Genomic DNA, 16,704 nt, shown 5'->3' on the forward strand with positions numbered 1-16,704 from the left:
TGAAAAGCTAAATACCACACTAATAAAGGTAGATGAATCCAATACATTGATGGAATGGCAGATCATTGTGACATCGGATGACAGTAATCTGACAAATGAACAACAAGAAGAGGAAGACTATGAGGATCTCTCTAAGTTATTTGCTGAGCCAGAAGAAGACTATGACAGTCTATCTAGTTTAGTTCCTGAGCCAAAAGAAGCAGACTATGAAGGTCTATCTCGTACATTTGCTGAGCCAAAAAAAAAGACTCTGAAGGTCTATCCACTGTATTTGCCAATAAGGACAACAGTGAAGAAACAGACAACAGAAGAGCAGCATGAATAAGACTTTGAAGGTCTATCCACTTTATTTGCAACTAGTGACAAAGTGATCACAAGTAGCATACAAGCTGTGCAGGACAATAGCGACACTGATAGATCTCAGCTGGACTCTACAAAGGCTGACAATCAGAGTGCAACAGTGACCAAATCAACTGAGAACTCGCCAATGGCGAACAGCCAACAAGAGCAAAACAATGAAAGTACAACAGTGAACAGATTAATTGAGAGTGCATCAATCGCGAACAGCCCACATGAAAATGACATCTTGGACAAGATGACTCTAGATGAGGAGCATCAAGATTTCATGCATCCAACAGGAACTGATATCACAAAGCCTGACGAGATATCAGATAATCCTAAGGACACGGATGGTAAACAAGTTAACATTGAATCAACCAAACAACAAGGAACTGATCCTGAGCGCACCAAGAATAGTTATGGTACTACAGTATATACTCAAAGGTACGACTATACTATCAAAGGACAATTCAATGACACATGGCGCTTGAATGACGACAAAGTGTTAAAACCTGCAGTCACACTGGACAGACCATGCAAGATGGAAAGCAACCCAGATGGCAACCGAGCAAGGGAATGCAGGACAGTGTGTAAAAACACAGCTACAGATCGACGTAACATAGACAAATGCATGTGTAGACAATACAAACTTCACGCATAATGGCACCAATGTCAGGAATCACAGGAGTGGAAAGTTCCATCATGGTACATTGTTTGGAAAGAAACAACGACGTTCCAACGGTCTAGAAGAGTTCGTTCTTGCTGAAAAAAAAAATACCAAATAGGTTTTTAGGGCAAAGGCACACAAAACTGACACCACAAGCACAGAAAAAAGACCAGGTCAGACAAGTAAAGTTGTTAAACTAGTCAAACACCTGATCGATTTGGACTGCTGACGTTTTGGTACTGTAATACACTACCACAGTGAAGACTAAGTACAGACTCAATTTGTGGACTGTAAAAAGTTTTTTTAAATGGTTAACTACTGTACAATTTCAGAAATCAATTACATGTAAAGAACATACAATGCTTCTTACTCTACATATGTTTGCAAAAGTCTCCAAACAATTTTGAAAAAAGGGGGATGTAATGATATGTATATTGACTGGGATGTAAAAAGTTAACATGTTAATGATAATGCTTCTTATCACTGGAGGGAACCACAGAACAGTCATATATATATATCATGTGACTTGGGGATTCTGGGAAAAGATAGTGAGGCATGAGAGAGAGAGAGAGCAGTCCTACTTGAGAAAGTCTGCTAGTTAGGGCAGCAGTGGGTTAGTACTGTGGCCTCACGGCGCTGAGGACCCAGGTTCGATCCCGGCTCCGGGTCACTGTCCGTGTGGAGTTTACACATTCTCTCTGTGTTTGCGTGGGTTTTGACCCCACAACCCAAAAACGTGCAAGCTAGGTGGATTGGCCATGCTAAATTGCCCCTTAATTGGAAAAAAAGAATCGGGTACTTTAAAAAAAATTTTTTTTTAAAAAGCTCCAGAGAAAGTCTGCTAGTTAGATATAGCATAGTTTCATAGAGAAACCGTCTACTTTAGGAATGTGATCGAATCTTAATTAGGAGTGTAATAAATTTGTGTTCTTTATTCAACACTACGCACCCAAGCCATCCAGATAAAGCAAAATAGAGAACAACATGCTACCAGAAGTGGACAACTTTAAATAGTAAAGAACACAACATCCTCCTCGCTTTCCTCCTTTAAGACACCTCTTGAAATCTATCTCTTTGATTAAGCTATTGATTATTGGCCCTAATGTTTTCTGTGCAGCTCAGTGATACCCCAGTGAATGTTTTACTACATTAAAGGTGTTAGATGAATGCAAGTTGTCATATTAGTTGCCCTAATAAATTGCAGTAAAGTCTTCATTCTCCGACATGCGCTGGAATGGGTGGTGCAGGTTAATTAAAAATCTGTTAACGGTGAGTTTCATTTACCAACAGAATCCAGCTCAATACTTACATCATGAATTAATATGGAAGTACTCAGGAAGCAGAGAACCCTGTTCTTTTTACTACTAATCGTCAACAGTACATTAAAACGTAAAGTATGAAATAATACAGTCTGCAGGTTGGGGTTCCAGACACCTTTTGTAGTTGCTTCTAGTTGGTAAAGTGATGGTTCTTATCGGGAGAACATCAGACATGCCAGTTAGTCGAGGATTCTCGCTGGTAGAGTACAAGGCTTATTCCTGAGCCTAAATTTTCCAATTTGTACTATTTTAATGCTGGCAATATCACAAGGTGCTGGTGTTGAGATTGAGTTAATCAGCAATCATGGAATACTGGGGGTACTTTCACAACTCATCTCACGTATGCTGATTGTTTGAAATGTTTTTGAAGTTCATAACATCAATAAGATGACAAGTTCAGGAAATAAAAAATATTTTTAATATCATGTTTTAATTTTATCAAATGAAATCCATGATTTCTTTCTCACAAACTTTGTTTACTTGTGAGACAATGATTGATTCTTTTGGGTTTTCTTTTCTCTGGATAGATACTTAACTTTAAGTGCTCTGTTTCTGTTTGATTTTTTTCCCCTTTATGTTTTTTTTTCCAGTTAATCAGGGTTTGCTGTTCCTAGTCATTCTGACATTCTGCCTGGTTCTCTATAACAAATTTCACAATGTATCGCCCCACAAGGAGGAAGCAGGTAGGTATTCCTCTGTTGTTTGAGGGTGGGGAAGTTGGAGGAAGAAGATATTACAAAAATATTTAGATTTGAAGTAATTTGACATTTAGTTGGATTATTTGCTGTCATCTGGGGCAGGCTGGCTGAACCCCCCCCCTCTCTCTCCAAGTCAAAGATTGGAGGTCCAGACCCCATTCTGCATAATCAAGTGTACATTTCCCATTGCAGTACTGAGAGAAAGCTACCTTGCCAGAGGTACCACCTTTTAGGTCATTTGGTAAACTGAAACACAATCTGCCATCGGGTGGACTTCAAAGATCCCACAGCACTATTTGGAAAAAGAGCAGGCGAGTTCTCTCTGGTAATGGAATACTCTTCACTTATCTGGAGGAGTGCAGCTCCCTCAACGCTCAAGAAACTCACCACCATCAAGGACAAAGCAGCCCGCTTGATTGCTACCCCTTCCACAAACATTCAATCTCTCCACCACCAATGCACAGTAGCAGCAGGGTGTACCATCTACCAGATGCACTGCAGGAACTCGCCAAGGTTCCTTAGGCAGCACCTTCCAAACCCAAGACCACTACCACCTGCAAGATCAAGAGCAACAGATACCTGGGAACCCCAACACCTGGAGGTTATCCTCCAAGTCCCTCACCACCCCAACTTGGAAAGCTATTGACGTTCCTTCACTGTCGCTCGGGCAAAATCCTGGAACCGCCCCCCTGACAGCACATCCGGTATACCTACACCTCAGGGACTGCAGCGGTTCAAGAAGGCAACTCACTCCCACCTTCTCAAGGGCAACTAGGGATGGGCAATAAATGCTGGCCTAACCAGTGACGCCCACATCCCGTAAATTAATTTTTTAAAAAGGTATCCCAGCCAATATTTATTCCAGCAATATTGCTGTTTGTGGGAACTTGCAGTGTGCAAATTGGCTGTTAGATTTCCTACATTACAACAGTGATTACACTTCAGATGTACCTCTGTAAAGCGCTTCCACCCCCCTCCCACCCCCTTCTCCATACTGAAGATTGCCTGCATCATTGAGTCCCCAATGGATCTGTGAACAAATTGAAATGATAAATTTAGTGAGCATGTTCTTTACAGGTTTCCATACATCTCAAAGCCAGTTCTAAGCTTCACCTTGCCTCTGTCTAGGTCTGGTATCCCCACCCCATCCCTTCCAGACAAAGGACATCCGGAGATGGGTGTTCCTCCCATTGATATATGCTTGTGCATGGAGACATTGCTCTTGTGACCAGAGTAATGAGAGTCATGTGCGAGAGGTCTCCCTCTGACGCTATTCACTTGCCTTCACGACCCTCAAGATTCAATAGAGAGTCCATTGCTTTGGCAGCATAGAAAGACTAACCACACGAGACCATGTCAGCCATGACCATTCACTTGTGCGGATGGAGATTTGGGATTTTGAGTTAGCTATTATCCACTAGTCTTGGCCCTTGTAGGCACTCACCTCCCTCCCCCCCTTAATCCCACATGCTGGCACTTTGAAACATCCAATGAAGCCGACTCCTAAGCCCTTTCCTGATAACCCTACAAATTTTCCCCTTCGAATATTTATCCAATTCACTTTTGAAAGTTACTATTGAATATGTTTCCACTGTCCTTTCAGACAATGCATTCTGGTTCATAACAACTCACAATGTAAAATGATTCTCATCTTCCCCTAGGTTCCTTTTCCACTTGTATTTAAGCTGTGTCTCTCTGGTTACTGACCCTCCAGCCTATGAAAACAGTTTCTCCTTATTTACTCTATCAAACCCCTTCATCATTTTGAACATCTCCAACAAATCTTCTCTCGACTTTCTTTCCTCTATCACCGCATCCCTAGATTTTCCATATGACCACTGTGATTCTTATTGGAACTTCCAGAAAGATGTACTTCTCCCAGGAAACCCCAGAACCATTGCTGGATAGGAAAATTGATACTTAACTAAATAAAGCCTGAGAAAGTGCAAATAAATTACCAGAGCTAGGATGGGTAAAACTCTTAGGAAAGACTTAATAGGGTGGTGGGCTTTTCTCTGGAAAGGGCAACCTAATAGAGATCCTGAAAGTTATGAAGGGTTTTGAAGGGGTGGATTTGGAGAAGATGTATAAACTTGTGAGGAAGTCCAAAGATGAGAGCCGTAGATACAAGATAAAGACTCATAAATCCAATAGCAATTCAAGAGAAACCTCTTCACCCTGAGAGCAGTTAGTATGTGGAACTCGCTGTCACGGAGAGGCGTTGGGGTGAATGATATTGGTGCATTTGAGGGAAAGTTAGATAAACACGCAAGGGAGAAAGGAATGGAGATTTCTGAGAGTGTTAGATGATGTAAGGTTGAAGGAATCATAGAATGCCTACAATGTAGAAGGAGTTTGCACCGACCCCTCGAAAGAGCACCCCACCTATGCCCAATCTACCACCCCATCTCCATAACAGCATCTAACCCTTGGACATTTAGGGGCAATTTATCGTGGCCAATCCATCTAACCTGGACTGTGGGAAGAAACCGAAACACCCGGAGGAAACTCACGCAGATATGGGGAGAATGTGCAAACACCGCACAGACAATCACCCGAGGTCTGAATCGAATCTGGGTTCCTGGCTCTGTGAGGTAGCGGTGCTAATCACTGTACCACCGTGCTGCCCACTGTTTTGGGAGAGTTGTGTGTAGCACAAATGCTGGCATGGACCTTTTTGGATGAATGTACCTGAGCTGTAAAATTCCGTATAATGTAGTAATCATTAAGTGGATGTCCAGCCAATTGATTAAACTAATTCTCTGCATTTACGATTCAGTGGAAGAACCCAAACCTCCAACTGTCTACAGTGCAATCCATACAATAAAACAAAGCAAATTTACTGCTCCAGAAAATGTGATACCAATTATAATATGTGCTGCAGAAGATCGATTGGCTGGAACAATAGCAACAATCAACAGTATTTATAGCAACACTAATGCCAACATCGTTTTCTACATAATTACACTTCGAGACTCCCTTGTTCATTTTAGGTAAGGTATTTGTCATAACTTTTGATTTCAGATCTTTTTTTATTCAGTGAATTAATGACAAGGACGAAACAAAGATATATAAGCATGGTTCCAGGAATGAGGGGGCTTCAGTTGAGCAGATAGATTGGAGAAGCTGGGGCTGTTTTTAGTAAGGCACAGGAAGTCCACAGTGAGTAAAAATAAAATACATTTATTGAAATAACCAGTATATACATGAGGCCTGGTTAAACCTCACCGTGTACTCTCTCTCGCTCCCGCCCTGTCTCTCTGTCGGTTCCACACTGGCCGACCTTTTATACAAGTACGGGTAAGCTACCCCACCCTAGTGGGAGAGCTCATACTCCTCGAGGAACATGGGGCAAACAATCATCCCCACATATGTCCCGTGCTGGTTATTACAGTGTCCTTAGAGCAGAGACTATTTTAACAAAGGTGTTCAAAATCATAAGACAGAGTAGATAGGGAGATACTGTTCCCATTGGTAGAAAGGTTTGTGAACCAGAAGACAGCGATTTTAGGTGATTGGCAAAAAGAAGCAATGGTGACATGAGGAAAAACACTTTTTACATAGCAAGTGGTAAGGATCTGGAATACGCTGCCTGGATGGTTGGCAGAGACAGATTCAATCACCTTTCAAAAGGAATGGGATAATTATCTGAAGGGATATATTTGAAATGATATATCATTTCAGGGCAGCACGGTAGCATAGTGGTTAGCACAAATGCTTCACAGCTCCAGGGTCCCAGGTTCGAATCCCGGCTTGGGTCACTGTCTGTGTGGAGTCTGCACGTTCTCCCCGTGTGTGCGTGGGTTTCCTCCGGGTACTCCGGTTTCCTCCCACAGTCCAAAGATGTGCAGGTTAGGTGAATTGGCCAGGCTAAATTGCCCTCAGGGTCCAAATTGCCCTTAGTGTTAGGTGGGGTTACTGGGTTATGGGGATATGGTGGAGGTATGGGCTTGGGTAGGGTGCTCTTTCCAAGAGCCGGTGCAGACTCGATGGGCCGAATGGCCTCATTCTGCACTGTAAATTCTATCTATATATGAGGAAAGGATGGGAAAGTGGGACTATCTAGATTACTTCTGCAGAGAACTGACGTGGACACGATGAGCTAATGACGGCTCTCTGTGGGGAATTTTGTCACGGAGGAAAAAAGACACCATCTCCATTGTTAAATGAGATACATCATAAATTGGCATTGCTTCTCATAATGTCTGTCACTGGACTATATTCAGAGGCCCAGGTGAATTACTTGGGGATATGGATTTGAATCCCATCGTGGAAGCTGGTGGAACATGAATTCAATTCATAAATCTGGAATTGAAAGCGAGTCTTGGTGGTGGTGACCATGAAACTATCATTGATTGTTTTAAAAACCCATCTGGATCACTAATGTCCTTTCAGGGAAGCAAATGTGTTGTCCTTACATGGCCTGTCTGTCTTACATGTGAATCCAGACCCACAGCAATGTGGTTGACACTTGACTGCCCCCGAAATGGCCAAGCAAGTCACTCAGTTCAAGGGGCAATTAGGGATGGACAACAAATGCTGACCTTGTCAGTGATGTGCACATCCCATGAAAGAATAAAAGAACATAATTAACATGTTCACTGTGTTTGAACTGATTGCTAATTTGGAATGAGAAATATGTTTAAACTGTGGATGGATTGGAAAATCTGGAGTGAATGTGAATTATAGAATACTGTGGATACTGGGAATCGGATTTAATAATGGCTAATGCAGGAAACACTCAGCCGATCTATGGATAGAAAAAAAGAGTAAACAGACAGGATTTTCCATCCCACCTGTGTCATGTGTTGGGATGGTGGAGGTGGCTTGCCATTAACCGGTAGCGAGATCTTGCAGCCCGGCCACTGTCACCGAGGATTCACGTTGTTTGCACCCTCTGCTGCCAGGGAACTCATGCTGGGGTTTGCCATCGGTGGGACCGGAAGATCTCACCAGCAGGAACTGCTGGAAAATCCAGCCCAATGTTTCAGATCAATGACCTTTCAGTATGATGAAATATTCTCCACTTGCCTGGATGAGCGCAGTTCCAACCACACTCAAGAAGCACGGTGGCAGAGTGGTTAGCACTGTTGCCTTCCAGCTCCATGGACCCGGATTCAATTCCATCCTTGGTGACTGTCTATGTGGAGTTTGCGCGTTCTCCCCGTGTCTGCATGGGTTTCCTCCGGGTGCTCTGGTTTCCTCCCACAGCCCCACAGGTGGATTAGTCATGATATAAATTAACCCTTAGTGTCCAGGGATGTGCAGGTTAAGTGGGGTTACGGAAATAGGGTGATGGAGTTGGTCTAGGCAGGGTGCTCTTTCAAGAGTAGGTGCAGACTTGATGAACAGAATGGCCTCTTTCTGCACTGTAGGGATTTTATGATTCCATGACGCTCAACACCATCCAGGACACTATCAGCCATTGATGGGTACCCCACTCCCTCCACCACCACTGTACAGGGGCAGCAGTGTGAGTCATCTCCAAGATGCAGCAACTCACCAAAGCACCTTTGTCAACATACTTCCAAACCTGTGACCTTCACCACTATGGTGTTTGTCTGCTTTCAGAGGCAATTGCAGAGAGAGTCCTGTGGCCTGGGTAACGAATCAGGAACCAGGGTGAGGGATTACAATGGTAGGCCCAGAAAGATGGAATTTGACACAAGAGCCTCTGCCACAGTGACAGGAGAACATGCATTTTGATATTTACAAGAAGGAGACCAGCTATTGCGTTTGAGAGGCCTCACAGCAAAACTAACAACTTACTCAGGAGAAGCCAGCAAGATAAAGGGTACTACCACAGTACGAGTGAGCTATCAGTAGCACCGTGCTCAACTCCCAATAATAATAGTGTCAGGCCATGGACCATGTCTTTGGGCCATGATTGATTCAAGTTTATCAAGTTGAACTGGATGGACATCTACCAAATACATGGGGGCGGGATTCTCCCTTTGGGGGACTAAGTCCCCACGCCCGCCAGAAAATGGGCGAGAATCACTTCGGACTTTTTCCTCGAAAGTCCAGGGTGATTCCCCGTTCTCCAGAGAGCTAGCAGGCCTCCGGCGTGCGTCCCGCAGCTCTGGCTGCCGGCGGGGCCCTGCTGGACAGACCGCGCAGCCACACATGCGCACAGCGGCCGCAAGCGGGTCCGTGCGTGCACACAGCGGCATGGGACCACGCGGAGGAAGATAGGTAGCTCCCGGATCGCGATGGCCCGCCGATCATCCAGGCCCCACCCGGTGTCTGATCCCCCCCCCCCCCCACCATAACACCCACATCAGCCGCAGCTCCGAGTTCCCACCGGGTGGAACAACATTAGAACCACACCGGCGGGCACTCGGCCCATCGAGCGCGGAGAACAGCCAGGGTTGCCTTTTCCAACGGCCTCCGACCGGTGCTGCATCGATCGCGCATGCGTGAATGGCGATGATTCTCCGGTCGCCGGAGAATCGCTTGCTGGCCTGGGGCCCTATTTTGGGTAATTCTCCGTCCAGCGCCAAGCGCGATTTTGGAGCGGAGGGTCAGAGAATCCCGCCCAGGAAGAGGGACTGCCTGAGTTAATGAAGAAAAATGGAAATGTTTTTTGCAACGAGTTACATAAAATAAGGCCTCTCCTGGTGAAGATATATGTAGATCCAGAGGCAGCCCTTGTTTTCATTGGAGCAAGACCAGTACCATACCTTGTGAGAAAGGTTGCAAACGGAATCGAAGAGATTGGAAGAACTGGGTATTATCCAACCAGTTCGATTTGCAGAGTGGGTAGCACCCATAGTTCCCGTGATTAAGCCTGACAAGACTGTGCGCATCTTTGGAGACTACAAATTAACAGTTAATCAGCCCGCCAAGTTAGATAAGTAACCAATCCCCAAGGTTGAAGACTTGTACCCAAATCTGGCTGGAGGTCAGTCTTATACAATGTTAGAAATGAGCCACGTATATCAGCAACTTGAGTTAGATGAGGCTTCCCTAGGTTATAGAGTCATAGAGGATGGAAACAGGCCCTTCAGCTCAACTTGTCCATGTCGCCTAGTTTTTAACCACTAAGCTAGTCCCAATTGCCCCACTGGGCCCCTATTCCTCTATACCCATCTTACCGATATAACTGTCTAAATGCTTTTTAAAAGACAAAATTGTACCCGTCTCTACTACTGCCCCGGGTAGTTTGTTCCAGACACTCACCACCCTCTTGTGTGAAACAATTGCTCCTCTGTTATGTTACGATAAACACGCAGAAAGATTTGTTTCAGTATACACGCCTAACCTTTAGTGTGTCGTCAGCATGTGCTATTTTCCAGAGAACAATGTAAAGTCTATTGCAAGGCCTACCGCGAAGCGTTGTGTACCTGAATGGTGTTTTGATAACTGGATATCAGAGGCTGAGCACCTAGCCACCTTAGAGGAGGTGTTTTAAAAATTTAGAGTCTGGAACACACCTCAAGAAGGAAAAATCTACTTTTCAAGCTACTGAGTTCGCCTATCTGGGATATTGCATCGATGCACAAGGTTACCATAGAATTCCTACAGTGCAGAAGGAGGCCATTCAGCCCATTGGGTCTACACCGCCCCTCTAGAAGAGCACCCTACCTAACCCCCACCTAACCTGCACATCTTTAGACACAAAGGGGCAATTTAGCAAGCTAATCCACCTGACCTACGCATCTTTGGACTGTTGGAGGAAACCGGAGCACCCGAAGGAAACCCACGTAGACACGGGGAGAAAGCGCAACTTCCATTTGGACAGTCACCTGAGGCCGGAATTGAACCCTGGTCCCTGGCACTTTGAGGCAGCAGTGCTAACCTGTGTTTACACCCCATGGAAGACAAGGTCAGAGCTGTAAAGGAGGTATCGGCCCCCAGAAATGCATCTGAGCTCAAGTCATGCTTTGGAATGGTGAATTACTATGGGCGTTTTCTGCCAAATTTGTTGACATTATTGGCCTCTTTGCATACGCTACTAAAGAAACACCAGCATTGGAAAGAGAGAAGCTTTATCAGAGTAAAATAATTGTTACACTCATCAAGTTTATTGGTGCATTTCGACCCACCTAAGGAATTGGTGTTAACCTGTGACACCTTTCCATATGGCATCAGTGCTGTATTGTGGACCACGGATCTAAAAGACCGATAGGGATATCTCAAGAACCCTCCCAGAGGCCGAAAAGGGCTACTTTCAGATTGAAAAAGAAGGCTTGTCAATAGTACATGGAGTAAAGAGGTTCCACCAGTATGTATATGGGAGGCACTTTACTATTGTTGCAGACCACAAATAACTCTTGGGTCTTTTTACAGAATTATAAGGCTATTCCGCAAAATACATCTGCAAGAATTCAGCGTTGGGTGTTAATTCTGTCCATCTATGACTATACATTCAAAAGGCGGCATGGTGACGCAGTGGTTAGCACTGCTGCCTCACGGCGCTGAGGACTCGGGTTCAATTCTGGCCCAGGGTCACTGTTGTCCCTGCACATTCTCCCTGTGTCCGCGTGGATCTCACCCCCACAGCCCAAAAAGATGTGCAGCGTAGGTGAATTGGCCATGTTAAATTTCCCCTTAATTGGGAAAAACAAGAATTGGATATTCTAAATTTATTTTTAAAAAATACATTCAAGCATCGGCTTGGAACGCAGATCAAAATGCGGATGGACTTTATCAGAGAGTGTAGCAACTCCCCCAGTACTGCAGAAAATTGTTTTGGTGTTGAATTTCTTGGACATGTCTCCAGTTTCGGCACAGCAAATCAAGTATTGGACCAGTAGGGCTATGCTGTTGTCTACAACGGGAGGGCTTCTAAATAAATACATCTTTATTAGTGTCACAGTAGGCTTACATTAACACTGCAACGAAGTGACTGTGAAAATCCCCGAGTCGTCAATAACAGGCCCCTGTTCGGGTACACTGAGGGAGAATTCAGAATGTCCGATTCACACAAAAAGCACGTCTTTCGGGACTTGTGGGAGGAAACCGGAGCACCCGGAGGAAACCCACGCAGACACGGGGAGAACATGCAGACTCCGCACAGACAGTGAGCCATGCTGGTAATTGAACCTGGGACCTGGTGCTGTGAAGTAACCGTGCTAACCACTGTGCTACCGTGCAGAGTTGTTCATGGGCCGGCTTCTTAGTACTAGACTAAGTCTGGCGTTTCCGAATTTGCCGGGGAGGGTAGAGGCCAGTCACAGCAGTCAGATGAAAAAAAAAATCATGATTCAGGCAAATCAACAAGGGCATTTTCAGGAAGTAGCTTGAGTTGAGTTGTATCAAAAACAGGACCTTTGTCTTATGAAGTGGATTTACAATGAAGAATCGTCCGGAAGCACGTCGACCATTTACGAGGACGAGAGTTGTCCCAGCAGCCCGTACTGCTGCCTAAAACCATGTTGTCAGCAAGAAACGTCGTTGACTACCCAGGCACTGAAGTACCGAGCCAGCCTGAGACAGGCGAGTCTGTCATCACCATGGAAACAGGTGAAGCTGAGTTACCAGGAGGAGATGCCAGGGATAGTGGTTTCTGCAGAAAACACCCCAGTGGAAGCACCCCCAACAGGGGAATTACTCTGCTCCTCTAGAAATTGGAAACCACTTGAACGACTCAATTTATGATGGACTGATTGCATGTGTTTAATGTTCTAATTATTGGGGACCAAGTAACTTAATTATCATCAGCGGAAAAGGAGAGGGAGAGATGTGGTGATTGCCTCCTTTATGGGGTGATCTGCCGAGAGAGTTACATGGCCCGGGTAACCAATCAGTGATAAGGGGGGAGGATCACCTTAGCAAGCGCAGGTTTGTGTATCAGTTTGAACCTGGGAGCTGACCTGCAGCCATGAGGCTACAAGCCCCTGCATTGTAGTTGCATGTAAATAAATGTTGCAGTTGTTGTTTGCCTAACTGGTGAATGGACAATATTACAACTACCTAGAAGGGCAAGGATAGCAGGCACATGGGAGGGGGGGGGGGGGGGGGGAGGTGGATTTTGCGCCCGCGTACTCCATCAGCGAGAATGACCATGCGGGGGCAAAATCTCAAGTGTTGGAAAACAAGATTCTTGCCAGCGAGATCTCGTTTCCTGATTTTCCTTGTCCCTTGCTGGAGACATAGAGTGGGAAGGTCATTTAAATTAAGTTACATATTATTAAAAGACCTACACTCCACATACTCCCTCCTCGCTCAATATTCAAACCCTCCCCTACATGACATTCACAAACAGCTTTACGAAGATGGGGAAACAGTTGAGGGATCCCCGCCAATGGTGCCAAGATTATTATAGCCTCCAAGGGGAAGAGGGGCATGCCGAGCACTGCCCCGCTCAGGTTGGCACTGGGCCAGGGAGAAACACGCCGGTTTTCAGTTAGAGCCTGACACTGATAAATTATGGGAAAATGAGAACTTCACCACCTTCCAAGCTGCACACCATCCTGACTTGGAAATATATCGCCGTTCCTTCACTATTGCTGGGTCAAAATCCTGGAATTCTGTCCCTAACAGCACTGTGGATGTAGCTACATGACATGGACTGCAGTGATTCAAAAAGACAGTTCAGCAACGTCTACTCAAGGGCAATTAGGAATGGGCAGTATAATAATAATAATAATAATCTTTATTGTCACAAGTAGGCTCACATTAACACTGCAATGAAATTACTGTGAACATTCCCTCGTCGTCCATTCTGGCGTCTGTTTCGGTACACAGATAATTCAGAATGTTCAAATTACCTAATGTGGTAGTCACCACTGATTGTATAGTAGTTGTAATGATGATTGTTAGAGGTAATAGGATAAGGCTCCTGTACTACAGGTACCGGGGTAAATCCCTGCCTGCTGGCTCCGCCCAGTAGGCGGAGTATAAATGTGTGTGCACACCCGAGCTGCTTCCATTCTGGTAGCAGCTGCAGGAGGCCACACATCTCTGCTTAATAAAGCCTCGATTATTCTCTACTCTCGTAGTAATTGATAGTGCATCACCTAACAGTACGCTTTTCGGGGCTTTTGAGGAAACCGGAGCACCCGGAGGAAACCCAAGAAGACGCGGGGAGAACGTGCAGACTCCACACAGACAGTGACTCAAGCCGGAAATCGAACCTGGGACCCTGGAGCTGTAAAGCAACAGTGCTAACCACTGTGCTAACTAGCTAGCCTCAGCAACGGCCACATTCCGGAAAGAATAAAAAATAATTTATTCAGTTTGCCATATATCTGTTCCAACAGATCTAAAGCCTTTGTGAATCTTTTGTTGCTTGCTATGTATGTACACCACATGGACTGGTCCAAGATGGCAGCTCACCACCATCTTCTCAAGGGCTGTAAAGGATGGGCAACAAATTTTGGCCTTGGCAGAACCTTTCCAACTCCCAGGTTGTGACTAGAAATCTAATAGTTCCTGAACAGATGAAACGTACACAGCAGTGTGAATACCACATTAAATCAGAAGGCTGTAAATAAATTTAAAAATTAAGGATTTACATCTGCCATTAAAATAGTACAGTACGAACCTGACAGTGTACAAAGAGAACACAGAACGCGGCCACTCATGTAATCCATTCATTCTCCATATTCCCTCCTAAACCAACGCCAGTGATGGTGATGTGGAATGACGGGTTGATTTCATCTCTCCCTGGGAGAACATTTCTGGCGTGTAACTCAGTGCCTGTCCTGTTGACGTAATTGAGTCACATGAACTGCCTGGCATCATGCATTGGTGCAAATTACATCAATCCATGTAAATGACATGTATCACACGTGGAATACTGTGTCCATTTCTGGTTACCATGTTGTAGACATGATATAACTGCTCTTGAGAAAGTGCAAAAAGTATTACTAATGCTGGTATCACAAATGCAAGAACAGATGTTGAATAGAGAAAATGTACAAATGAAATTTGAAATTGTGGAAGAACTTGATACATTTGACACAGATACACATGGAAAAGAGCATAGCCCAAAGCTCTTCATGTAAACTCGTCAGCAAGAAATAAAGTAAGGAATTCAGAAAATACTTCTTTACCACTATGCTTGATGAGAATGTGGAACTACTTACCAAAGGCAGTGGTTAAGGCAAATAGTGTAGATGTATTCAAAGGGAAAGCATATACGCACCTGAGGAGGAATGAATAGTATATTATGATGATAGATTTAGATGAGAAAGGGTGGTAGGATGCTCAAGTGGAGTATGAATGCTAATTTGGACTTGTTAGGCTGAATGGCCTGTTTCTGTGCTGTAAACTTGATGTAATCTTGTTTCAATTGAATGAAAATAAGGCGGGCTTGATACTGGTGGCCAGTCCGCAATACCACAATGCCATCCAGATGATAATATTTGGAATGACCCCATTCCTGTCCCACCTTGTACCCACTGGCAGTTCCTTCACTCCTGGTGGTGAGATCATACTAAGGGAGCAGTGAATTCTGCTGTGCAGCGATGTGAAATGGAAGTCAGACAACTGTGTCAAATGGCCTTGATAATTTGGATACTAGAAGGACGTGAGCTCTCGAGCACCAGAGGTTTGAGGTACAGATGGAGTCATATCAGATCCCGATTCCAAACCTATTTTCCCTATGTCCTCAATTCTAGTCTTTAAAGTTGACGTTTACCAGCTTTCCCTGAGGGCAGTGTTCAGTTTGGTATTGACAGAAACTGGTGGTGTATTTTTGAAAATTCACTTTTGGGTTGTGGCCATCGCTGACACCTATTGACCATTGCTAATTGCCCTTGAGAAGGTGGTGTTGAGCTGCCTTCTTGAACCGCTGCAGTCAGTGTGGTGTAGGTACACCCACAGTGCTGTTAGAGAGGGTGTTCCAGGATCTTGACCCAACAACAATGAAGAAACACAGTCAGGCTGATGAACAACTCAGAAGGGAACATCCAGGTGATGGTGTTCCAAGGTACCTGCTGCCCTTGTCCTTCCAGATCGTAGCAATCATGAGTTTGGAAGGTGCTGCCAAAGAAGCCTTGGTGAGTTGCTGCAGTGCATATTGTCGATGGCACACACTGCTGCTACTGTTTGTTAGTGGTGGAGGGAGTGAATGTTTGTGGAAGGGCTGCCAATCAAGCGGGCTGCTTTGTCCTGGACGGTTTTGAGTTTCTTGAGTGCTATTGGAGTTGCACTCACCTCGGCAAGTGGGGAATATTCCGTCACACTCCTGACTTGAGCCTTTCAGATGGTGGACAGACTTTCAGGAGTCGGGAGGTGAGTTACCCACCGCAGGATATAAAGAACAAAGAATAATACAGCACAAGAACAGGCCTTTCCGCCCTCCAAGCCTGTGCCGACTAAACTAAAACTGTCTGCACCTACGGAGTCCGTATCCTTCCATCTCCACCCTATAGCCTCTATAGATTCCTAGCCTCTAACCTGCTCTTCGAGTCACAGTATTTATATGACTCGTCCAGTTCAGTTTCTGGCCAATGGTAATCCCTAAGATGTTAATAGTGGGAGATTCAGTGATGCTAATGCCATTGAATTTCAAAGGGGGAATGGTTAGATTCTCTCTTGTTGGAGATGGTCATTGCCTGGCTTGAATGTTATTTGCCACTTGTCAGCCCAGGTCTGGATTTGTCCAAGTCTTGCTGCATTTGGTGCTGAACATCAGTGAAAAATCCAGGATGGCAAAAGTGTAGTGGGGAATATGCTGGGTCTTGAGGTTACAGGTTATGGTCAAGTACAATCTGCTGCAGCTATTGGC

The 16,704-nt window shown here is 44.9% G+C and overlaps 1 protein-coding gene across 3 annotated transcripts in view; it reads left to right on the top strand.

Annotated features, from left to right (window-relative positions):
• Positions 1-16,704, top strand: part of glt8d2 (glycosyltransferase 8 domain containing 2) — a 59,907-nt gene that overhangs the window by 17,889 nt on the left and 25,314 nt on the right. For 2 of the 3 annotated variants that reach the window (XM_038780924.1, XM_038780923.1), the window contains 2 exons: positions 2,916-3,008; positions 5,803-6,016. In XM_038780924.1, coding sequence (XP_038636852.1) covers positions 2,916-3,008; positions 5,803-6,016 — 307 coding nt within the window. Of the gene's footprint in view, positions 1-2,296; positions 2,396-2,915; positions 3,009-5,802; positions 6,017-16,704 lie in introns of all 3 variants that reach the window. The other variant, XM_038780922.1, reaches the window with a different exon arrangement.

Source organism: Scyliorhinus canicula, chromosome 20, assembly GCF_902713615.1.
Source record: "Scyliorhinus canicula chromosome 20, sScyCan1.1, whole genome shotgun sequence".
Lineage (NCBI taxonomy): Eukaryota > Metazoa > Chordata > Chondrichthyes > Carcharhiniformes > Scyliorhinidae > Scyliorhinus > Scyliorhinus canicula.